This window comes from Amphichorda felina, assembly GCF_050947745.1.
Source record: "Amphichorda felina strain 45539 chromosome Unknown scaffold_5, whole genome shotgun sequence".
Classification (NCBI taxonomy): domain Eukaryota; kingdom Fungi; phylum Ascomycota; class Sordariomycetes; order Hypocreales; family Bionectriaceae; genus Amphichorda; species Amphichorda felina.
The window spans coordinates 1,713,305-1,737,367 of NW_028145045.1; the positions used below are offsets into that span (position 1 = coordinate 1,713,305).

Genomic DNA, 24,063 nt, shown 5'->3' on the forward strand with positions numbered 1-24,063 from the left:
GCAACCTGGGAAGGGGCCAAGGACGCAAGCCGGGCCAGTGCCGCGTAGCTTCCACAATTCCCGGGCAGCAAACCAGGGTTTAAGGATTGGAGGCGTCCCGACTCCCCCCAGCTGTTGTTCTCTGATCTCTCCCACAAATCCCAGCAGCACTGGGGACCCAACCACTGCCAGCATTGAGCAATGCCGGGTCGCAAAGTTCTCGACGGCAAACAAAGGGAAAAAAACAAACGTCGCCAATCAGCTGTCCAGCGGCAACGCAGCAAGCCAGCAAGGGCCGGGTGGCCAACTGTCAAGGGATGTGATGAGCTGTCACCGCGGCTTCAGTCCATTTGCCCGTTCTAGCCCCCCCCCTTTCGCTGACCAGTTGACCTCGGCCGCTGACCGTTGCCTTGCGTCCGCTGTAGTAGTCACTGTACACCATACCCAAGGTAGGTGGTCGTAGTGTGCTACTGGCCACCCAGCCGACGCCGCTGCCGTTGATAACCTACGAGTATATCTTCGTAATCGCGAGGCCCTAATGGTGGTCCAGCTGATATACCGCTCACATCTCACACCACGATCACATCATGTGGGCTCAGTTCCATGATCCTCACAGGGCCCCCTTGTCCTCTTGCCTGTGCAATTTGCGACCCCTCCTCCAAGGCGCCTCCATCTAATAGGACTAAGAGCATCTTCGCAAATGGCCAACGGTGGAACGTGGGACTTAGTCGGTGGGCGGTTCGACTCGACCCGGGCGCCGCGCAACGCCAAGTTCCAAACTCAGTTCGTCATGTTAGCATACTCCCATGCCCAACGGCCAATCCGTGCATCGGGTCGCGCCTTGGTCCCGCCCAAAACGGCAGCTGGCCGTCGGGGGCGCCCTTGAGAAGTCGATACCAGACAAACGATGGCGTTTGGCGGTGTTTATCTGTACGAGTACCCGTAAGGGTACGAAGTATCCGTACGTACGTACGGATGACTTCAAGGGCCATACCTAGTACGTGGCTTGCATCGACGCCTATCAAGAGAACAGGGAAGTCGCCTGCTCCTGCCGATCACGACGTCAAGAGGGAGGGAGATGGCATTGCAACCCGGATTGGAAGTCAGAACGTGCTGCAAACTGTTGGCGCACTGTACGGTGCCCTGTGCGCGCATGCATCTCGCTTGCAAGACTGATCTCATCATCAGTACCGACAACGCTTGAACGCCTCACTCAACCTGTCAACCATTCAAAGTGCCGGGGCCACCACAGCACGCACCCTGTCGAAATCAAGTGTCTCCAGCGGTTGTCTCCAGCGGTCCATCCCAGGTCATTTCCCCCCGGCGCGTGGGCTCACCCAGCCGCCCAGAGTTTCGGGTCCTACCAACGTCGCCGTCCAACAATCACTGACTGGTCACAATTCTTGCTTCGTGCTCAGCACGCTCCTCCCCGCCGTTGGCTACTCGGACAAGCCCAATGTGCAACATGGATATGGTGAGCCCGGGTCACGTGTGCGGCTGAGCCAGACCTCCATTGATCTCACGGGATGCGTCAACAATAGATTGATGAAATGAGTATCCCGGATCCACCGTCCTATCAACTACTACTCGGTCTCGACTGCAAGAGTCTGAAGGCATGGAGACCTGTCGACTGAGTGGCTGACCAACAAGTAAGAATCTGCTCAATCCATCATGGATGAGCCAGCGAACTCGTTCACATGTTTCACCCGGCTGTCGCCCGAAATACGCGCCTCTATTTGGAAGACAGCCCTATGGACTCCAACCATTGTCCAACTGTGCTTTGACGCCGAATTCCCGGACGGTTCTAAAATGCACCTCAACCACAGAGTTATACCGCCCCTCCTCCACGTGTCTTCCGAATCACGCCGCTACGCCCAAGAGGTCTATCCAGATGTCTTTGCCGATCAAAAGGCGACGGCGCTCATGACGTACATGAACCTGGAAATCGACACCTTGTACATTGGCACCGCTAACAAGGACATGGAATTTGAGTGGATTGCCGAGAACTTTGCCCTCCGGGATGTGCGATCGTTGGATATGGACGACGTGAAGCATTTCGCTTTCGATGTGGGCTTTTGGAGGCATTATGGCACCGAGAACTTCCTCCGCCTCCTTAGCAGCTTTGCGGGTCTAAAGTCATTAATTTTAGTCATCGAGGATGATCTTTCTTCACCGGATGCACCCGCCAAACTCGTGGGTCTGGACGAGAAGGAGTTGGGCCAAGAGACGGCAGGCTTGGGGTATTCTGCCGCCGGCAAACCCGATGGCCCACTCGCTTATCGGGACGTTGCCGCGAGTATCCAGACGGCGTACGAGAAATTGCTCGCCGATGAGGGAGACGCGCACTATTTTGAGGATTGGTCATTGCCGGAGTTAAGGGTTGAGAGGCTCGTCGGCAAGATTCTTGGCAGGCAGACGAAGGAAAACCTGACGCCGAGTCGACTTGTTCAATCCCATATTGATGATACATTTAATTAACTTCAAAGGGACGCCGGGTCGACTTGTTCATTTTCGTATTAAAAATACAATCAACTTCTATAGGAAGCAGATCGAGGCAAGTTTTCACTATGCCCATGAAGGACGAGGACCTTGAAGTAACTTAGTAACATTTCATTTTGCTCAAGGCCCAACAATTAGTGGCCGTGATCATGATCATGACCTTCCACCTGTTTATGATCCACACCATATATACGATAATACTCCTCGCTGATGGGAATCTGCTTTGCACCTGCCGGCCGCGTGACGTTCCGCCCCCACTCCTTGGGCACAGCGTGCTTGTCCTGCCACTCATAGATGGCGTCGAAATCCCTGCACTGATGGTTCACGTTAAAGTCCGGGAAGGGGTTCGTCTGGGTCTCGACCCAGTTGAACGTGAGGATGTCCAGGTTCCCGTTGCACATGAGGTTCTGCATCAAGATATCCGTGCAGTGGCTGACGTGGACCCAGTGCAGGTCGGTAAACGGCGTCTTGGCCGTGCCGTTGCGGTCAAACTCGGCCCACGCGAGCAGGCGGAGGAGGTTGAGGCAGTGGATCTGGTGGAACATGTCGATCTGCGCCATGTAGGCGTTGTCACCGAACCCGTACTCGGGCGGGAACTTGACGAGCAGCTCCGGGTCCTTTCCGAGCCGCCGCACCTCCTTCTCCGTGATGGGGAAGACGCGGATGATCTCGAGGTCTTCCCACTCGGCATCCACGGCCGGGTCCGGCACGAGGGCGTCGCGGTACTTGGAGGGGTTCTTGGCCTCGAACAGGCCGCCTTCCGTCTCCATGGGGGCCATCTTGAATTTGATGGAGTCCCAGACGGGAGCTGCGTTTTTGTGTGAGCCAATGGGACGGCCATATTCAGGTGGGGAGATATAGAGTGTGTGTGTGCGTGGAGGGGAGAGAGTTCAGAGAGAAGAGAGGAACTTACAATAGAATGAAGTCTTGCGCATGCGATCCATCTCTGACTCTAGGCTGACACCAAAGAGAGGAGCCACGAAGAGACCCAGAGAGATGATGAAGAGGAGGACATTGAGGGCAACCCAGATGTGGCTTCTCCAGCCTTGTCGCCGCTTCAACGGAGTCCACTCGGTTCCCTGACTGTCCTGGTCGGTGCCCAGGAGGCTCTCGTTGGAGGCATTGTCCTTCTCAAACGACATGATGCCAATTTCCGAAGGAAAAGACTTAAGGAGATGCAAACGTCCAAGCTGCCTGTTGCTGAGAATAATAAAGGTAGGTAAGTCGAGTGAGAGGGCAGCGGGGTCGGAGAAAAAGCAAGTTGGTCGACACTACCCAGCATTCAACACAGAGGAACGATGCATCTCGTGCCGTTTGGTCTTACTGTGGGGAGTGCTCGTGATCTATGGATATTATGCTATCAATCCGGATAGTCGGCAAAGACGAAGGGTCCTGCCACAAGCAGACTCGTGTGAACGTGGGACTTTTGGGACTTTTGAGGGGTCGTGCCGATTAGCCCGGGGGCAAGCCCAGCAACACCCGAGTCGAAAATCACAAAATACCTACATCCTCCATGATACTGGGCGGCCGAGCCGGGACGAGGGAGCCGTGTATGATTCAAAATGTGGACGTGAGCCTGCTGTTGGCGAGTTGGTCAGAGGCTATGCGCCGCTAAACCTGCACAATGAGAGACACCAGAGACACCAAGACGCTGTGAAAGGACGGGACCTTCTATTTCGAGTTACCGCCAATCCTCACAAATGGCCCTAATATCTACATGCATACTCGTCGTAATAGCTCTTACATAGATAGGTAGGGATGGACTTAATGCGGATAGCGCCGACCACGTTGCGAGTCCTGGGTGTTATTGCGTAGTATCAGATTGGAACATATAAGTCCTATCAAACCCGCGCAGTGAACATGTCCATTCAGCATTTTGCCTTTGATTATCAAGCAGAAAACAGCATCGACATTCCAAAATGAAGGTTTCCCAGATCCTCAGCGTCGCTGCCCTGTGCAGCCTCAGCGTGGCTGGCCCGATCCCAGGTGAATACCAGTCATGTAAATGTTGGCTCATCCAACGGCACGGTTAACATGAAAGCAGCTGGCGATGCCGTGAAGCGTGAGGCCAACCCCGAGCCCCAGAACGCCTATGGTAAGGCCTACGCTCTCCGCATGGCCGATGATGGCATCGACAAGCGCGAGCCCCAGAACGCCTACGGTAAGGCCTATGCTCTCCGCATGGCTGATGATGGCATCGACAAGCGCGACCCCCAGAACGCCTACGGCAAGGCCTACGCTCTTCGGATGGCCGACGATGGCGTCAAGAAGCGCGAGGAAGACGTTGAGAAGCGCGATCCCCAGAACGCCTACGGCAAGGCCTACGCTCTCCGCATGGCCGATGATGGCATCGACAAGCGCGAGCCCCAGAACGCCTATGGCAAGGCATACGCTCTCCGCATGGCCGACGATGGCGTCAAGAAGCGCGAGGAAGACGTTGAGAAGCGCGAGCCCCAGAACGCCTACGGCAAGGCGTACGCTCTCCGGATGGCCGACGACGGCATCGACAAGCGCGAGCCCCAGAACGCCTATGGCAAGGCCTACGCTCTCCGCATGGCCGACGATGGCGTTAAGAAGCGTGATCCCCAGAACGCCTACGGAAAGGCCTACGCTCTCCGCATGGCCGACGATGGCGTTGAGAAGCGTGAGGCCTAGAATGCGTACGGCAGGGCGTACAGGCTTAAGATGGGCGGTGATGGTTATTGAGCGCTAGTCTAGGTAATATCAGATAGTCCCCCGGCCAGATTGAACAAGAAACCTCGGAGAATCTCCTCCGTACTTTGTCCAAATTACCCGTCTGGCGACACGAATTACTGTCTGGGGAGAAGAGCGGGGGCGGATAATCGGAATTGCTACTCGTAGTAGGGAGTAGGGAGTAGTATCGGATAATGGCAGATACGGCATGACAGCACCACGACGGCCTGGACCGTCCGGATGACAGGCGTCTAGGCGGGGCGGATGGGCTCGGATCACCAGATTGGGCTCTGTATTCGCCATCCTCTCTGGCCTTTGCCCAATTCGGAGGAGGGGTAAAAGAGTCCAGGGACTTAGGGACTGCCGGGGTTGTGAGCTTCTGCGGCCGTTATGCTATGCACATGCTGGGGTACTACAGATTACCAGTACTGGTTAGTATCCGTACCAGACGGACAGGAGTACTACTTCGCACGAGTAGACGCGATTGATGCGGGTTCCACACCGGACACCACTCAAGCTACTACTACGAGAACGGATAGGCTCACGAGCACTCCATACTAGCATGTTACATGTTCTATCTACGGATACCATTAATCAAACTCCAGCCGAACCTCTTTGGCCGGGACGTCAGGGCATCGCGATAACCGCCGGGTCTCCAATCTACGGATAGTACTCGGTATCATTATTTGTTCTCATATACCTCGACCATTAGCACAGGGTAATCATCTCTGTCACCCGCTAACGCGGCCACCTACTACTGTGTAGTACTATCTAGTAAATATTAATAACTACGAGTACTCGTACTCGTACGTGGAAAGAAGGAATTTGCGTACTGGGTATTCGTAGGTAGCCATTACTGACAGTAGTGCTAGGTACGAGTACTAATAACTTACCCCTCGTCCTGTATCCGTAGTGGAGAGTGAGGACATCCATGGATTTGATGGTTGAAACAGAACCGCCACTGAGCTCCAGCGACAGGGTTGACAGTTGACACTGACAGGGTTCTCCAGGCATCCATGGGTCACTATGAGTGATCCTCGCGGCCGCTAAAAGCCCAAACAGATTAACAGATCCGCCCCAGATCCCAGGCTACTCCCAGCCATCCCCAGCCGCAGCCCCCAAGACCCCAAGACCCCAAGACCCATGCTAGTGTGAAGAATCCAGTTGGGATGGTTTCCCCTCGGGTCTTCTGCATCCCGGGTATTCGGGCCTGGTGTGTCCGGTTTTTGTCAGAGCTGCTTTGCTTTTTATTTATATTCTTCTCTCTTCACTTCTCGTCTCTTATGTTTTTTTTTCTGAGCGACACATCTGTACACAAATAATCGGGCTCCAAAGATGCCTGGCGTTGGCAGTCGCCGACCTTATTTCGTCGGCCCGAAGTGGGCGACTCCCTTCAAACAGAGACAGAGGCACGGACGGGTACGTGTACGACGTTCAACGTCGGGTCGTTGGGTTGTTGGGTCGTTGGCACCCTGTGACAACAACGATGAGCCGCATAGCCGTTTGCAAAGATCGCCCAGATCCCGTCGGGCCAAGCCGCAGAGCAGAGACTAATATTATCTCGCTAGTAATTTTGGCTCTGAAGAAACGCTACGATTTCGTACGAGTACTGCTGCTGCCACGCCACATACACATTATTACATGTTGATACTTTACTCTCGATCCCGTCCAATCCCCCCCTCGAGACCTCGACTCCCAGGATAACGTCACCCGTTGTCTCGTTGGTCAAGCAGTCACACTGTGCACGAAACTTGCTTGCCCGAACCCCCGATGCATATGACTTGAGACACGGCAGGCTGCGTCGTTTTGCCTGCAGGGCTGCAAGGGCAGATGCCTTGGCCCTTGGGTCCCAAAGATATTAATAATAACAGACATACCGGAACTGTCCCCGGTTCGGTGGGTCTAACCCATCTCTACGGATACGGTTCAAACTCTTGGAAGTTCAGCTGAGCCGAGTTTGCCAGCTCAACATCGTCGGGTCATCGAGTGGCGCGTCCTCGTATGAGACACCATAGAAAGCCTGGGACGCAAGGATTTTACGACGACTAGTAAGTAGTCTAGTATTTTAGTATCATGTAAGTGCCGGATCGGATTCACATCCTTCAGGCAGTATAGATACTCGTAGTACACCGCATGATTGCATCATCAATGTTGTCTCGGTCGTTCACCTTCTCTACGGATACTCCCACTCGGAAGCCGGTGCAGCGGTCTACCCAAGCTGCCGGTATGATTCACCATGGTCAACTCGTCAACCCCTGGACCTGGAGCAAGTTCTTCACCTGGACCAGCCCCCACGATGGTCAGTTGCGAGTGCGAGTACATACTCGCAGTGCTAATAGTAATACGCCAGCACCAAAGCAAGCAAAAACCTACGTACGGAGTACATGGCACCAGTATCGTTACCCGTCTCCGTTCTGCGGCCTTCTCTGCCCTGCCATTTCAACTGCACAAATATTAATGCTAATCTAATCACGTACCCAATCGAGGCACCGACACTCGATGTATGCACAATATATAATACTAGTATTATGCGTCACCGGGCTCGCATTGCCTAGTAGTTCGATGTGGCAGCCTACCTACCCTACGCCACTAGCCCATTAAGTTGGCGCTGGGCGAGGTTGTCATGGGCAAATTCTCGGACTACCAGTAAACCTAGAATCCCATCATGATGTCATTTGGGGAATTGTTTATTATGCGAAACTTCTGGTCTTTATTTCGCGTTGTCCTAGTGTTAAGCGGCTTGTTCGCATTCAACATTTCCCAACTCTTTTGTTGCCTTTGTTGGTGCTGCGCCCCAATAAGTGCTGTGCGCACTCGTGGCAGTCTGCTTGGGGCCTGTCATCATCTGTCTCTGATGAACTTGTCACTGAACCCCCCAAGCCCTCCAGCTTCTGTCATCACCATCATCACCATCAACACCACCACCATTAATTACCACTGCCACCGTCACCGCTACCGCCGGCTCTCCTTCACTGTGTCTGTCCGAACTGCCCAATTCAGCGCCCTCGCACCCTACTCCAGGAGCTGCAGGAACTGGACCCGTTACCCGTTTGCCAAGCACCTAAGCGCGGGTTCCTGCTAGGTTCCTGTTAGCGGAGCGGATAGCGGATCAACGCCCCACCTCGCCTTGTTCATCTGTCTGGAACTTGGATTCCGCTCCCCCATCATTCCGACTGTCGGCCACGCCCTGGTGACCTCTCCCAGCTCGCCTCTCACCTCCCTCGTGGCCCTCGACACTGGCCTCAGCCTGCCTTCACATTGACACAGGTGCACCACTTCCCGCTACCGACTCGAACATCCTTGGTGGGCAGCCTGGAGCCTGCTCGGCCGCCCGGTGACGTCGCAATGGCCGACCTCATCGACCCGACCCAGACGGGTAATTATCCTGTCATCCTCAGCGACAGACTCCTCAAGAAAGAAGCCAACGAGATCTTCACCGGCGTCCGCTGTAAGTTCTCTATCCTCGTTACCCGAAGCTCTTGCCGTCACCAATCAAGCCGCTGACCTCCCACCAAGACAACCACAAACCGTCCTTCTCGACCGACTCGACCCGCGCTCGTCTCAAGCCCGCCGCCGGCTCCTCCCAACAGAATTCCTACGACCTCAACTTCCTGGGCGCCGATGGCCGGACAGAGTACGCCTTTACCGGCGCCCGCACCGTCGGCGATGGCCGCTATGTCCTCTACTTCGACCCCAAACGCGAGGCCTTTATTCTAGACCGCATGGACTCGACCTTCCACATGAACCTTACCCGTACACCCTCAAACAGCGATCCCGACAGCCTGGCCCGGAGGTACCCCCATCTCGACGAGGCCAGCACCAAGGGGAGCAGTTCCAGCGCCAAGCCGGAGAAGACCATCAAAGCAAAGCCCGCCCGCGCAAAGAGCCCCCCCGCACGCAAGAAGGACCCGCCCGCGCGCAAGCAGGAGAGGAAGGCCCCGCCGCAGGCCAAGAACATCAACCTGGCGCTGCCGCAGGCTGGTAAGACGGGCGGGAAGCCCAAGACCAAGCCCCAGTCGCGGCCCGCCGAGGACGAGGAGGACGAGGAGGACGAGGGCGACGACGACCTGCTGCTGGTCGAGTACCCCGGGGGCGACCCCAGCAAGTCGCAGAGCCGCGACTTCTCGCCCGCGTTCCCCTCGGTGCGGCGCTTCGACGACTTCATGGACCAGCGCGAGTCCGAGGCCGACGACGCGGACGGCGAGAGCCTGGGGGAGCCGGACACCGACTTCAAGCTGCCGAGCCCTGTCAACAACCACCCCCAGACCGACGACGAGGACGAGGACGATGAGCCTGAGCTGATGGATGTGGACTACGGGCAGCAGCAACAGCAGCATCAGCAGAACCATCACGATGGCGGCGAGGATGCGGGCAGTCCCAACCTCGAGGATGACCTGGAGAAGGACCTCGCGGAGGCGTTTGAGGCCGTGGCCAACAGCCAGAATGGCACGCCGGCCGATGGCGACGAGAGCGAGATTAGTGAAGAGGATTAGAGGGGTTTTTCTAGGCATGCCCTTTTTTTTTGTTATGTTTTAGCCCCCGTTATTTAGCGTATAGGTGTTTAGGATGACGGGGTCTGATATACACATGGTATAATACGGCGTTTGTTGGATCTGGATACCTTGTATACTCGAGATGAAATGGCTCGTTTCATCCGCCCATAGTTTTTTCTCATTCATGGATAGAGGCAGTTCAAGCACGCTTCATATTTTCCACCACACTTGAACCCCCCCTATTTGATTCTTGACCAAACTAGTCTTTGGAGAGGAGCTTCGCCCCCTCGCCCTCGCAGTCATACTCCCACTTCTCCCCCCTGAGATGATCCGTCACGCCGGGGATCGTGTCGGCGCACCACAGGTGGCACCGTGCGTCGGCCAGCAGGGTCCCATAGCGCCTCAGGTCGGCCTTGTCGAAGCACCCCACGGCGAAGGAGGTGTTGTCCCTGCCGTCGGGCCTCCAGAACAGGAAGCTGCCGCACGCGCCGCAGAAGCCGCGCGCGTTGCCCGGGCTGGCGTAGTAGCGCCTTAGGGTGCCGTCGGCGGTGAAGGTGACGCGCGAGGCGGGCGCCGTGTGCTGGAGGAACATGGGCGAGCCCGTGTTTTTGCGGCACTGCTCGCACTGGCAGGTGGAGGACTTTGGGTTGGGGGCTTGTTAGCTGCATGCTTGGTAAAAGGGGGAAGAAGTTTGGAAGAGAGGCTTACGCTGTTGGCAAAGTCATGGTCGGGGGCGAATCTGATCTCGTAGCGGACGCCTTCGCAGAGGCAGCCTCCGCGGATGACGGTGGGGAGATCGGGCTTGGTGGTCTCGGCAGCCATTATGATGATGATGATGATGATGATGATGATGATGATGTGTGAAGCTGGGGTTGAGGTCTAGAGTGGCTAGTTCTGGGAGGTTTGTATTGAAGAGTGAGTTGGGTATCTGGATCAGCCCCCCCTCCCCCCCATGAAGGGACTTATATATCTATTTCACGAGCTGAACTTGTCACCGACGCCTTTGGCGATTCTCGCGATAGCCGTCACGGTGGACTTTGATGATGGACGAATGATGGGGAGTTGGCGGAAGGTTGCATTAGTGTCGTCCAGGGATCTGCGATCGTACCGTTCAATTTGGCACTAGAACCCCACCACAATGTTCACGGTATTCGCGGTATGGGGATGGGAAATGTGGTGGCTGTTGCTGTGTACCGTTCATCCCCCGTGTGGATGTCGACCGTATGAATCGTATTCGAGGCATGATATAGCCTGCCAACGCATTGATTCTAAATGCCCCGCAAAGTACTACCAATAGCCTTTGGCACCCAGACACGAATACCTCCCAATGTCGAATGGCTAAGGAGAATATGCGCCTATACCGCCTCCCATCTCGCAACCCAGCCGATATTCTCTCCCGCATTCCTCACAATGCAGAACCGCCCCTCCTTGGGACCCTCCCGCACCCCTGGAAGCACCTTGTTCACGGCGACACTGCCAATGGCCATCCCTCTACCCTCGCTGAGGCAGAATGATCCCGTTGTGACAAACCCCACCAGGTCGTCTGCGTTGGGCACCAGGGGGTGACCGCATATGTCCGTCGTGTTGGACTTTGGCGGTGGGAATGCCGTCGGTGGGCCAATGAGCTCTTGGGCAAGCATGCGCTTGCGGGATTCGAGGTCGGTTGACTTGGTGATTTTGGCCGACCGGCATTTCTGCGACCATGTAGGTTTCGATGAGGGTATGCGGTTTAGCCATTGTGTTCGGATGTCATGTGGTAGGGAAGTGGAAGAGGGAGAGGTGGCTTCAGGGGGTATCGTTGCGGGTACTTCCGCGTTGGACGAGACTGACGCGGGTATCGGCGTGGAAGGAAGTCTGTATATCCTGGCGCAGGGCCCAACCGTGCCTCGTGACAGAACCGTTATACGAACGGTGAGAATAGCGTTGGGAGGAAGGGTTGATAATAGGTCTGGCGATGAGACGAGTTGGTTGAATGTAGTTTTGGTGACGTGGTTAAGCAGGCGTAAGGGGTGGCGGCCCTGTGTTTTCTTTGGTTTATCCCCGGTTTCCTCCTCTTCATCAACATCCATGGCATTCTCCTCGACGGCCCTCGTGGATCCGAATTTTTCAGGGTTGCCGTCCTCAAGCTTGGGCAGCCCAAACAGATACTCATAGTCGCATGCCATGCCGTCACCCACCTCACCTTTCCTTCTAGCTCCTAAGTCTAGACTGCTCCAGGCCACTCTCTTGCTCTTGGGACGCCTCTCCCAGGCCTTCTTCCTTATACGTCTCTGCTCTCGCTCCCATTCAGCTCCCGCGGCCGTGGTTGGGAAATCCGCCGGGAAACAGGGCAGGCCACGCTCAAAGGCAACCTGTCCCACTTCATTCAAGCCGGCAAATCGTGGGTTTCCTCCCGAAGATAGTGGGCAATGAACGATGCTATACCACATAGGGAGTATGCATGCCCATGGAGCGAGCAGAGTCCACGTTCCCTGCGTCTGTGTCCCGGAACCGGAGCGGCTTGCAAGTAGAATAAGGGGTATTTGAGGGTCGCTTTGCGATGGCTTCAGAAAGGCCCCTGGAGCTATGCGACCTCTTCTCCTGTTGATGAGTTTCTGTGAGGGTAGCTGCGAGGCCGAGTGTCGGGCATTGCGGTCAAAAAGGCCGTAGGGTCCCAGCTCCGCCTCGGCGGGCCAGTCTGCCATTGTTTGTAGGAGTTCCATCTCCTGATCTTCGCCCTCTGGGACATTTGGCCTCCTTGGCGGATGTCTCAGCCGCGGGTCCTGGACAGAGAAGCCCAGCATGGCGTTTGCTGGGAGGGCTGACGGGTTGGTTAGTCCATGTAGTGATTGGAAAAGTTCGGCATGCTTCGGTTTCGGCTTCTCCTTAGCTGCGTATGGAGTCAACACTGATAAGAGAATCTCGGTCGAAGCCGGGCCCGTCAGGTCGATGCTTCCGATCTCGTAACGGAGATCCTCAATGTATAGTTGAGGAGTCTCCATCTTGGCGAGTCGCAATAGTTCGTTGAAGACGTCCAGAAACGCAGAAGGATGTATTCTCAAGAAAACATCCCGCTTCTCCTTTTTGGGATCATCGGCTGGCTTGTGGTCGGGAGAGATGGGATTCCAGAAAACCGTCGAGGGGCACATCTGCTGTCTGCCATCTTTCGTCTCCCTGCTGAGCATACCAGACCAGGACCGGCAACCCAGACGCCATTTACGCCCCCTATCATTCCAACAGCTCTCTTGAGAGATGCCTAGTCGCCTGAGTACCCGCTCCATACCGGCTGGGTTCCCATACAGGCCGATGGTGCTCATATAGCTCACGTCCCACACTACGGCACCTCTGTCACCCTGGGTCCTGTGAGTGGGCCGATATATCTTCTCATTGGGGGTCAATGGTATCGAAAATCGCCAGAGGGGCTCCTTGGGGTCCGTCATGCGCGCCCGCTTGGCGTGCCAGGGATGGGTCGGGAGCCATGTCTTGTTGAGCTGTCGCTTCCTGAACTTGGCTGGGGGGGTCGGGGGATCGTTGGGAACGTTCCGTCGAATCTTTGGCCTCGGTTTGCGCCCAACGACACCCTCGTCCTTCATTGTTTCGGGATCGACACCGGCAGCCTCGGCCCGCTTTAGCCTCTTCTTCCTCTTGCGCTCTGCGAGTATCCTCAGCTTCCTTGCCGTCTCGGCGCGTATCCTCGCCCTCGTCGTTCGCGGTTTTCGCCTGCGGGATTCGACCGTCGGGGTATTGTCCTCGGCCATCTCCCTCATTGCCCGCGCCCTCAGCCGCTTCGGAACGCGCTTGGGGTTGTGGCTGGCGGTACGCCGGCGCAGGCCTCGGGGCACCTGCTGGAAGGCCCTGCTGGAGCCAGAAGCCTTGGATGTGGCCATGCTCTGCTCGAGCGAGCGGATCTCAAACTCGTGAGCGGCCAGGAAGGCCTGAAGGTCCAGCTCGCCATCTTTGAGGGCGGCGTCGGCGGGCTGGGCGGGGATGGAGCGGGCGGCATGGACCTGGGCGCGTTTCTGCTGGAACTTGTCGCTTCGGCTCGAGAGTGTCTGCTGATCGGCTTTGCGCTTGCTGGAGCCGTCCGCCCCAGACTTGGGAGGCATGGTTTGTGGAGCCCTGGGAAGGATTGGGACTTCAATGGCGATGTATATACGGAGTATATCTTGGGTGAATCGCGGCCGAACTTGCCTCAGCGACGCGGTCGAGAAATTCACCCCAAAGCTTTATCGATAAGGCGTGACATGGCAGTGGACGCCCCTCCAGGCCTCCAGATCAACTGGGATGAGCTCCAGGGACTTTCAGTTGCCCCACCCACTCGAGTGATGACGATCATTCCCTTGTCGATTGGCCTTGTTTGGCCTTGGACTCCTGAGCATTGAAGTTCAACCTAGGCCCCTAAAGCATCCCTACGACCCTATTTCGAGCACCTCGTCGACGCTGCATCTCCGAATCATCGAATTAGAGCCTTATTCAGACTTTTCAAGCCTTGTTTATTTGTCCCCTCGTCACTTCTTAGCGATCCCTAGTTGCCGCCTCCAACAGTCGAGGCCTTAATAGTCGCCACAGACCTGGTTCTCCAATTCTCGAACACCTTGGACTTGATCGAGAGACCCTGAGCCTCCTTGGCATTGACCGATAGATCGTCGCCCCGAGGCGCTTCCGGCAGGGTCTTTGTTGCGGAGCCAGTGCTTCAGAACGCCGGTGACGTGGGTTAGCACTGGGTTACTTGGGCTATAGGTACTTAGGCTACATCGGTTTCGTGTTTATCGCCGACATCCCCGCCGCCTTCACGTGTCGGGCGTTTGGCCACAGCTGAGCCGCTTCATCCGGAGCAGCTCCCCCTTGGGATTGGCCACATGGCCCCAGACGGTGCTGCCACACTCTAGAGGGCATGGATTCTCTAAGTAAGTCTGGCATGTGTCCTTTGTCTCACCACTCCTCCCTTCAACTCATTCTCATTCAACTCATGCCCTGCTCCTCATCCAGGGCGACACCCTTTGAGTGAACATTGAACCGGCTAGCCATGTTGTGCCCTGGCTCTTGATCCCGCCCTTCGAGGCGTCAGTGTCGCCCCTCGCGTCCTCCAACATTTGCCCCAAGCGAGCACGTAACCTCTAGAGCATCTAAAGCATCTGAAGCCCTCATCTCGTTTTCATCTTGCTCCTCGTCATTCATCACCGAGGGAGATTAGAGTGCTAATATGCATCGTTTTAATCCAGTGGGCAAAGGCCGCAAGGTACAACTCCATAACTTGCCCCCCCTTTCTGAGGGGCTTACACTGACCTTCTTCCTCACTAGCCCAAGTTTGATGTACATCTCAAGGTGAGAAGGCCACAATCATATATGGCGTACGGCATGCCATCTTACTCATACCGTCCAACAGATCTACGATCTTAACAATGTTCCCCTGGTTTCTGGCAACTCCTTTATAAAATGGCATCTCACCCATTCTATGCATGCCGAGCACCGCGGCCGCACTCCGAAACACCCCATCGCCAACCATCGTGTCGATTATAGCTTCAGCAAACATATTCAGCACGTTCGAATCTCGGTAGACAGACACGGTAACCTTGCCGAGTGTCCCATTGAGTTTGAGATTATCCAAGAGTTTGCTGTGACCGAGAAAACCACTTTGGGCGTCGTCAGAATTAACCTGAGCGAGTATGTCGAGGAGAGCGAGGCTCTGATTAGGGACCATTCAACACGCGGGAGGAGGCGAGCCAACAGCAGCGGCGTGAGTCCCACTACCGGAGTACCACACCTGCAGTCTGGTAGCGAGAAGCAGGACGTTCCGGAGGGTATCGTACGGCGCTATCTCATGCAAGATAGCAAGATCAACAGCACACTCAAAATGAGCATCCTGGTAGTCCAGGTAGATGGAGACCGAAATTTTGTTGCCCCTCCCCTGAAGACAGCCACCACGTTTGGTGGGATTGCAGGGATTGTCGCCAACGAGCCGACGCAGGTTGAGGATGATACCGGACGTGAGAATATCCCAGAAGAAGCGCCCTTGGTTTTCGCCCGGCCATACTGACCGAGTTGCTAGCCACTCCAAACATATCCAAGTACCCACGGGATACAACCGAGGTCCAGGATCTCTACCGGCGCACTCTCGTAGCGTCTTGGTGTCGCATGCCTGTCGAACTCCCCGCCGACGAGTGCATCGAGGACATCTTCTCTGGTGGTAACGGCTGGGGGACCCAGCCGGAGGAGAGTAGCACCGATACCGACAATGATGATGAGGAAGAAGAAGCTGGGATGGGCACCCTCCGCCCTAGCGACATCCGCCGCATGGGGCATCATAACCCTGCTAGCCGCCCTCATCATCACGGTCCCCGGCGCTCCAACAGTGGCGCGAGTGACAAGAGCACCGCGACCGTCACAACAACAGCGCGTGCCAGCGCCATTGCAGCCAGGAACGCCCGGCTCGGGCTCGGGCGCCACGATGGCAAGGGGCCCGAGACAGGTCTGAGCCACCGACCCAGCCTGACGAGTCTCAACACTGCTGGCACCACGGGGAGCGACCATGCGAGGAGAGATGGCGCCTTGCGCATCTCTAAGGAGGTGAAGGAGACCGAGGCTCGGGACGATCTGGTTGCATGGAGGCTACCATCGTAGGAGGGTAAGATGATTGAACCTTTCTGGTGCATTGCTTGTACACGCGACGTTGTGAGCGGGATGGGCTAGGCGTTGGTATTCGTCCCTTTGTACTTACTGGGTACGGCTATTCATTTCATAGCGTATATTCGCAGGCGAGAAGCGGAATTGTAAAGGATTTACCAAGACACATACGTTATGCGACTCTCGTAGATCTTGAATTGCGTCTTGCTAAATTCTGTCCAACGAGTATTATATGCGAGCACCAGTGTCAGGAACGCGGCCGGGATAGCGTTGAGATGCCTACGTGACCACGTATCGGCTAGAAGTACGTAGCACAACTTCGCTGCAACAGAAGTCAGAACCCTAAGGCACGGATTTACAACTCGCTCTTTGGGCCTAGCTCCTGCCACTGCTTAGTGACCGTGCTTCTATAATGATACAGATGCCATTCTTCACCCCCTCCCTCTTCAACATCTCCCTACCAGTTGACAATCAGGTGTCGGGTGAATTAGACCAGAATGTCCCTCCTTCTCCAGCATCCTACTGCCTGGGTGGCTTTGTCGATTGATAACTCATCAATGATTCTCTGAAGCAAATGGCATCGTCATGTCTAGCTACGACTTGGGGCCCAACACGAGGATGATGTTACACGCTCTCGCTGTTGAAGTATGCATGGGTTGGAAGATCCAAATCGTTCTACACTACGGATGCTAGCACCTAGTAAACCTTGATGATGGTCATATCTTGCTGCCATAGGTAACCTATGATTGGGGGATGAGACCACTGGCACCTGAGCAAGCCAAAGAGAAAAGTGAGAGTGTCACTCGAATATCAACCGTTGCAGAAGTGAGATCATGGGCTAACTTGTCCCGGATACTTTTGTGACTCCGCTGCTCTATCTCTCTAGAAGAACCATCCCATCTAGTATGTAAAAAAAAGAAGCCACCACAGCCACTAATTCCTTCCAGATTCTCGTTATCATATGCCTCCTAAACACTTTACTGCCCCTTCAGCGTACCCCGGACACCAGTCTTGGAACCAACCTCCCGCGTTGTAACCGTGACGCTCAGGTCAGCCTGGACGTTGATGGTGACCTCGACCTTGCTGCCCTTCTTGACACCCCGGATGGCGGCCTCGGCGAGCTCACCGCCAATCTTCCACACCTTCTCGCGCTTCTCCTCCTCCTCATCCGAGTCAAAGTCGGAGTCCTCATCCTCGTCATCCTTGGCCTCCTCCTTGGCCTTGGGCTCGGGCTTGGTGACCTTGATGTGAGTACCACCCTCGACAACCTTGACGAGGACGTCGCCACCCTCAGCAGGGGCGGGGATGTGCACGGTGCGGCGGGCGGGGACGGCAGTCTCGGCGGGCATGACGGGGGTGAAGACATCCTCGCCGTCGGGGCCGCGGGTGACGACGCCGATGGCGTTGGAGATGTGCTTGACGGTGGTGACAGCGGGGTGCGTCGACTGCTCAATGTCGGCGGCCTCGTACTCCTGGATCAGCGAGGCCTGGAGCGCGGCGCCGCGGGCCTGCAGCTCGGAGGGGTTGATGGCGGTGGTGCTGGTGGCGGGGGCGACGATGGCCGTCGTCTCGGGGAAGATGGCGCGGAAGTTGTTGGCTATGCGCGGGGTGTGCGAGGTGCCGCCGCACATGAGGACCTCGTCAATGTCGAGCACGTCGAGGCCAGCCTTCTTGACGGCGCCCTCGACGAGGCGGTTGAAGCCCTCCAGCACCTTGCGGGCAACCGTCTCGTAACGTATCCTGTTGATGGTCATGGAAAAATCGTAACCGTCCGCCAAGCTCTCAACGCTGAACTGGGCGTTGGTGCCCAGGCTGAGGGCCTTCTTGGTGGCCTCGGCCTCGAGGCGCAGCTTGGCCAGGCTCCTGGGGTTCGAGCGGGGATCGGTGTTGTGCTTCTTGATGAACTCCTTGGCGAAGTACTCCATCAGGGCGTTGTCGAGGTGCACGCCGGCAAAGTCGTAGTCGTGAGCAGTGGCCAGGATTGTGTACATGCCACCCCTCGACGCGACAACGGTAACGTCGGAGCGAGTGCCGCCGAAGTCAGCAACCACAACGACCTTGTCCTCAACCTCAGCCTCGGGACGGGCGTCATACGCCAGGACCGCAGCGATGGGGTCAGAGATGAGCTGTAGGATCTCGAGGCCAGCCTCGTTGGCGGCCTTGATGAGCGCCTCGCGCTGCTTGTCGGAGAAGTTGGTGGGGACGGTAATGACGGCAGAGGTGACCGTCTTGCCCAGATATTCCGACGCAGCGGTCACGAGGCGACGCAGGTAGCGGGCCGACGTCTCGGCGACGGAAATGGTCGAGGCCTCTTCCTCGCTGTCCTTGTCCTTGACGACGAAAGAGACGGTGCCGGCATTGTCCTGGGGGTGGGCGGCGGCATGGCAGTGAGTAGGGTCGATGGACTTGAAGCTGCAATCATGTCAGAGACTACAGGACCATCTGCAGGGGGTAAACGGATCTCATACTCTTGACCCAGGAAGTCCCGGAAGTGTACGATGGTGTTGTTCGGGTTGCGAACGAGGAAAGCCTTGGCCTGGGTGCCGTAGTACTCGTCACCATCGGCGTACGAGAGGGCAGTAGGGATCTGACGGTCTGTTTCGCCAGTATTGTTAGAACTGGTCCAAAGAAAAGCTACTCCGGGAATGAGACTCACCGCCGTCCTCGTTGGCAATGACCTCAGCCTTGTCGTCGACAGTATACGCAATGGAGCCGTTGGAGTTGCCGAAGGTGATGCCAATCACCACCCGGTCGCTCGGCTCGGGGCCGGCCTTGTTGCTGGTCTCAGCCATCGGTTCGTTTTCGTCTCGAGGTGATTCTCAATTATCGAAAATTAGTGGCAACTAGCGATGTCCTGTTCACGGTCGCGGATGTTGGGGTCTGGTTCAAAGATTTTATTTTCTTGGGACTGCCAGCGGGCGAGAAGGCGGCTTTGGTGGGGTTTCTTTGCTGGTGTCCGGGGAGCCAAAAAATTCGACCCGTGCTAGCGCATAGCAAAAATACCCGGACACCAAAGTACTATCTAACCAAAATATGTGAAGTATATACATTCTGCTCTAATGAATTTACAAGAAGGTTCATATAAAATTATATCAGGGAAAATTTTAACAATGAATATATGAATGCACACGACCGTCAAGATCAAACATACACAGGTACATACATACACACGCACACATTATAGTCATGTCAAAATTTTGGTGTCTCGCCTTTTGTGTCAACTTCGTGCCACGCCAGGCTGCCCGATAAGATACCTATCGGTACGTACCCCGGCCCCACGTTTACTGGGAATTTCGACGAGGCTGAGAAAGAGGCAACCAGCCACAACTTACACACCCAATTCAAGCTCTGCCATTCCCCATCCGATATCTCGACAGTTCCCATTGCGCCGGCGCAATGGCTTCGAGTTCCGTCTTCGTCCTCCCGGGCGACCACATCGACGCCTCCCTCATCCCCTCACACCCCAAGAGGCCGCTCCGCCTGGGACCCGGCCTCCGCCACGCACCACCCAACGATATCATCCCCACGCTCGCAGGACAGCTCATCTCAGACCATCAGAAGAATGCCATCCGTGTAGAAACCGCGACAGGGCGGGTTAGTACTACTCTGGCCCAGCATATCCCCCCCAATGCTAGCTACATCAACCTCCCTCCCCCGATAGCGTAAACTAATGGGGCTGCAACAGTACGTCCCCCGTGTCGGTGAGCTCGTCATCGGCACCGTCCAGCGAAGCGCGGCCGAGTCGTACTTCGTCGCCCTGTCCGACTACACGGCCCCGGCCCTGCTCCCGCAGCTCGCCTTCGAGGGCGCTACCAAGAAGACGCGGCCCCAGCTCAGCCCCGGTGCCCTGGTGTACGCGCGCGTCTGCCTCGCCGACAAGCACATGGACGCGGAGCTCGAGTGCGTCCACCCGTCAACGGGCAAGTCCGAGGGCCTGGGGCCGCTCACGGGCGGAATGCTCTATGCCGTGTCGCTTGGTTTGGCCCGGCGGCTCATGATGCCCCGGAGCACGCAGGACGCCAAGGTTGTGGTGCTCGATGAGCTGGCGGCCGCGGGGCTGCAATTCGAGACAGCTACGGGAAGGAATGGGAGGTTCTGGGTGGACAGCGAGAGCCCAAAGACGGTCATTGTGGTTGGGCGGGCTGTCCAGGAGACGGACAGCCAGGGACTGGGTATCGAGGAGCAGAAAAAGCTAGTCAGAAAGCTAATCAAGGACATGAGTTGAAGTCGTTTGTTTGCTTCTTCAATGGAAGTATCATCAATGCCGCTGAACTCCTTATCCAAGGCGACAGTTTAGTACCATTTACAAAACTCCGGAAACGCCTGGTTCACCAGCCCCAATATCCACCTGGGCCTTCACCTCCGGCGGCTAAGACCCTCCCTTATTGGAAAATAAAAGACCAAACGCCTATTCAACCCTGTTCTACGCCCGCCCAACAGCTGTACCATAAACCCGCCCTTTTTGATACTAACCATGGCTCCATGGCGGCACATACAGGCGAAGAAAAAATAAAAGTGAGATGGAACCGCTCCAACGAATGACATTGTGTTATGCAATGCATCAATGGACGCTGTCTGCTCGCAGAAAAAAAAAAGGTCATGTAGTGCCGCCTGAGAGTCGAAACACCCTCGATTTAAACCACAAGTAACCCCTGAGCCATGCCTCCCGGAAGAAAATATACGCCACCAGCTCCTACCATATCGATGCGTCAGAATCATGGGGTCTCTTGATTCATCGGGCCGCCTGTGAATATCTCCACCAAGGAAATGGCCGTGATCGTGTGGTTCGTAGCGATGCATAGCGCTGGCATTCTCGTTGATGAAATGTGGCGCTGTTGGTGCCCGCCCCATGGAGCACGGAGAGGCTGTCTTGTTTCCAAGAAGCCAGGCTTTACACACCCGTCATATCTTGGTCGATTTCTACCGGCTCCGGAAGTTGGCTGTGATCCATATGGTGGATTTTGGTCATGTGCCTCTTCCAGTTGTCTTTTCTAGGGAAAGCTTTACCGCCAGCCCTAGAATAATCGCACCCCGAAATTGAGCAGTGAAACTTTTTCTTCTTCTCATGGCGGTCGTTGATATGTCGTTGCAAATGCGTCTTCGTACCGAATCCTTTGCCGCATGATGGATACGGGCATTTGTGAGCCTTGCTGTGATACCGCTGATGGTGCCTATACCATGCATGGTTAGTAATCAGGGGGCGAGTGCCACGATTGATGAGCTGAAATACGTACTTGAGCTTGTGCGGCTGGTCAAACACTTGGGTACACCCAGGCTCATCACAGTAATAGACACCACCTCGGGGGGATGGAACACCCAGACCATGCGGTGAAGCACTCTGGCGGTAGTCGGAGCTGTGCAGTGACTCAGGGGAGGGGCTATCAACCTGGGTAGATGGCGTGCTCTGCGTAGTTATCGATGCGGTCCCCGGTGCTGGAGTAGAAAGATCCGACTGATGGACAGCATTTGACGGTTGAGTCGGCAGAGGAACCGGATCTATACAAGGGGGGGACTCGTGCGATGTGGCGTAGAGTTGATAGTCGGTGCGATGCCACATCTCTGATTCCGTCGATGCCGGCATGATATCCATTGGGTTCACTGTGCCAGGCGCAGGCTGGCTCGGGTGGGAGAACAACATCTCCGAGTAGGGAGACTGCGGGGGGCTAGCACCCGAGTCTCCCCTGCTCGGCCCAAAGGGCATGCCGTCCTGCGGTCCCAGAGCGCGAGTGGAGAAGGGAAGTTCCGAAGCATCAGTCATTTCAATAGGCGACCCAGTCGGTCCCCGGTCAGGGAAGAATTGCTGCATAGGGGTTCCCTCCCGGAGGTGGGATGGCATGTCGGCCGCTTCGTCGTAACTTCGCGACACCGACGTATGCGAGCTCATGGTCCGGTCGCGCGTGCCATGGCGGCGGAAGAGTTGCTTGACGTTGTATCCCAAAGAATTGACCCTAGAAACTGTGCGTTTGGGCTTGGAGATGCCCGGATTTGTTTCGGGAGTTGGGTACATGCCGAATGCCTCAGAGGGGATGTAAGGACTGTAATAGTCTTCGCTGGTCCCCTTGAGAACGACTTGATGGGGCTGGGGAGCTCCCGCAGGAAAGGCGTCTCCATTGCAGAACGGGAAAGAGTTGGGATAATAGTTGCCATCGGTGGACACGACGGGCTCGATGGTGAGATTCTGGTCCATCGAGGCATTGACATAGCCCGGCGTTGAGGGTTGACGTCCCTGCCCCTGAGGACTGGTCACGATATTGCCGTATGCATCGTGAGGGTTGTAGTTGTACGCCGCGCCAGGGTTGTCGCGAGATGACTCGTTGCGCTTGAAGGAGTCGCTCGATGAGAGGCGACGGGCAGAGATGCCAGGCTCGCCACGAAAGTTGCCACCCTCACAGTCAAAAGATAAGCGGTTGGCGCGCTTGTGCCTCTTCTTTAAGCGATGAACCACGACGGGGTAGAGGCAGCAGATGAGGAGGGCAACACCCAGCACAACACCGACGACAGTGCCGGCAATGGCCTCCTCGTCCATCTTTTTGCGCGTCATTGGGCCATTGGCAGCGCCCCGCGCGACGAGACGGTCCATGGGGCCATGGTCTCGAAGCTCCCACGGCAACAATGCCTCCTCGTCCAGATTGCCGGTTGGGGATGAAGAGGGAGGGAAAATATTGGACGAGGGAACGGACGGCGGGGCGCTGTCGCTCAAGATATCACGACCGGCCTCACTTTGGAAAGCGAGGGCAGAGGTGTCGTATTTGGCGGCGTGGCGGGCGACGTTGACCTGGGCCATGACGTGAAGCAGGGGAGGAGGGGAGGCTTGGAGGCCTCTATGGCGACAGGGGCCCAAGCTGCAACGGAGCGAGCTCAGCGAGGGCCGGCAGGGGCGCGCGACTGCGAAGGGACGCGCTGGAGGTGGAAGAAAACGCTCACTCCTCAACACCCCGTGTTAGAGCATCTTGGAGGAGGATGCCTTATATTAATGAATGAGAGAGAGAAAGGAGAGGGCTCGTGCTGTCAGACGAGGAACCTGGAAGGGAACTGGAAGGGACCGGGACTACTGCAGGCGGCTGAGGCCCCGAGTCTGATCCATTGTGTGCACAAGGCACGAGCTCGGCTACGAACCTGCAAGTACGAGTACAGGTTGGCGGGCAGGTGGACGGGTGACTGCCAGTGGGGGCGCCCGCTTGCCCTCCCACTTCAATCTTCCACTCCTTACGTATTCCTCCCCAGCTCTCGCCTGGGCCTTCCACAGCAGTCGCTGCGTGTAATACCTGCGCTGCCATGCACACTACACACGAAAATGACGCCGACCCCGACGTCAACATCGATTGCCTCGAACTGGGCCCAAGGATGGAGAGAGAGGGGTGTCCACACTGGCGTCGCATGCGGCCGCTGCCCGTTGCACTTCGCCACTCTCCTGTCAGAGCCGTCACTAGCCTGAGCACAATCGTCTTGTGTTGACCAACATCCCAAATGACCGCCTGCGCAAACTGCCTTGCTAGTGCAATGAGGGGAGTACTCGTACAGTAAGTACCACTGTTAGTGTGCGCCAATTGTGTCTCACTGCTCCTGCTTTCTTGGCTGTGGAGCGACGACGTCGTCCCCTGAGCGGCTCTGGATCTTTGCTATAAAGGGAATCGCGGGTCCCTGTGGAACTTCTATATAGTGAACACCTCGTGATGTATTATGAAGTTCGCTCACAACAGCCATAATAATAACCTGCTGCAGCGTCCTGGTTGCGCCGCGCTACTTCCCTTGCCCAGGACGGTAATTGTGTCTAGACTAGGTACCCGTATCCGTA

The 24,063-nt window shown here is 56.2% G+C and overlaps 10 protein-coding genes across 10 annotated transcripts; 5 read left to right on the plus strand and 5 right to left on the minus strand.

The window, feature by feature from the left end:
* Positions 1 to 1,650: 1,650 nt before the first annotated feature.
* On the plus strand, positions 1,651 to 2,457 carry ACO1O0_005387 (2EXR domain-containing protein; the record flags this gene model as incomplete). The annotated part of the gene is made up of 1 exon (XM_083194809.1): positions 1,651 to 2,457. One exon carries the CDS (start codon positions 1,651 to 1,653, stop codon positions 2,455 to 2,457), a length of 807 nt encoding a protein of 268 aa, XP_083049722.1.
* A 155-nt stretch (positions 2,458 to 2,612) lies between these two features.
* ACO1O0_005388 (oxidase ustYa family protein) lies at positions 2,613 to 3,620 on the minus strand (the record flags this gene model as incomplete). Its single annotated transcript, XM_083194810.1, has 2 exons — positions 2,613 to 3,286; positions 3,392 to 3,620. 2 exons carry the CDS (start codon positions 3,618 to 3,620, stop codon positions 2,613 to 2,615), a joined length of 903 nt encoding a protein of 300 aa, XP_083049723.1.
* Positions 3,621 to 4,397: 777 nt separating this feature from the next.
* ACO1O0_005389 (uncharacterized protein) lies at positions 4,398 to 5,133 on the plus strand (the record flags this gene model as incomplete). Its single annotated transcript, XM_083194811.1, has 2 exons — positions 4,398 to 4,464; positions 4,523 to 5,133. 2 exons carry the CDS (start codon positions 4,398 to 4,400, stop codon positions 5,131 to 5,133), a joined length of 678 nt encoding a protein of 225 aa, XP_083049724.1.
* A 3,384-nt stretch (positions 5,134 to 8,517) lies between these two features.
* Positions 8,518 to 9,665, plus strand: ACO1O0_005390 (RNA polymerase II transcription elongation factor-domain-containing protein; the record flags this gene model as incomplete). The annotated part of the gene is made up of 2 exons (XM_083194812.1): positions 8,518 to 8,620; positions 8,689 to 9,665. The coding sequence occupies 2 exons, from the start codon at positions 8,518 to 8,520 to the stop codon at positions 9,663 to 9,665; spliced, it is 1,080 nt and encodes a 359-aa protein (XP_083049725.1).
* Positions 9,666 to 9,924: 259 nt separating this feature from the next.
* Positions 9,925 to 10,487, minus strand: ACO1O0_005391 (Mss4-like protein; the record flags this gene model as incomplete). The annotated part of the gene is made up of 2 exons (XM_083194813.1): positions 9,925 to 10,305; positions 10,374 to 10,487. 2 exons carry the CDS (start codon positions 10,485 to 10,487, stop codon positions 9,925 to 9,927), a joined length of 495 nt encoding a protein of 164 aa, XP_083049726.1.
* A 533-nt stretch (positions 10,488 to 11,020) lies between these two features.
* POP1 (ribonuclease P/MRP protein subunit POP1) lies at positions 11,021 to 13,750 on the minus strand (the record flags this gene model as incomplete). Its single annotated transcript, XM_083194814.1, has 1 exon — positions 11,021 to 13,750. One exon carries the CDS (start codon positions 13,748 to 13,750, stop codon positions 11,021 to 11,023), a length of 2,730 nt encoding a protein of 909 aa, XP_083049727.1.
* A 1,349-nt stretch (positions 13,751 to 15,099) lies between these two features.
* On the plus strand, positions 15,100 to 16,265 carry ACO1O0_005393 (uncharacterized protein; the record flags this gene model as incomplete). The annotated part of the gene is made up of 2 exons (XM_083194815.1): positions 15,100 to 15,631; positions 15,694 to 16,265. 2 exons carry the CDS (start codon positions 15,100 to 15,102, stop codon positions 16,263 to 16,265), a joined length of 1,104 nt encoding a protein of 367 aa, XP_083049728.1.
* A 980-nt stretch (positions 16,266 to 17,245) lies between these two features.
* On the minus strand, positions 17,246 to 19,060 carry SSZ1 (ribosome-associated complex protein SSZ1; the record flags this gene model as incomplete). The annotated part of the gene is made up of 3 exons (XM_083194816.1): positions 17,246 to 18,680; positions 18,737 to 18,863; positions 18,925 to 19,060. 3 exons carry the CDS (start codon positions 19,058 to 19,060, stop codon positions 17,246 to 17,248), a joined length of 1,698 nt encoding a protein of 565 aa, XP_083049729.1.
* A 604-nt stretch (positions 19,061 to 19,664) lies between these two features.
* RRP40 (exosome non-catalytic core subunit RRP40) lies at positions 19,665 to 20,493 on the plus strand (the record flags this gene model as incomplete). Its single annotated transcript, XM_083194817.1, has 2 exons — positions 19,665 to 19,862; positions 19,954 to 20,493. The coding sequence occupies 2 exons, from the start codon at positions 19,665 to 19,667 to the stop codon at positions 20,491 to 20,493; spliced, it is 738 nt and encodes a 245-aa protein (XP_083049730.1).
* Positions 20,494 to 21,159: 666 nt separating this feature from the next.
* Positions 21,160 to 23,052, minus strand: ACO1O0_005396 (uncharacterized protein; the record flags this gene model as incomplete). The annotated part of the gene is made up of 3 exons (XM_083194818.1): positions 21,160 to 21,188; positions 21,375 to 21,439; positions 21,503 to 23,052. The coding sequence occupies 3 exons, from the start codon at positions 23,050 to 23,052 to the stop codon at positions 21,160 to 21,162; spliced, it is 1,644 nt and encodes a 547-aa protein (XP_083049731.1).
* Positions 23,053 to 24,063: the final 1,011 nt, after the last annotated feature.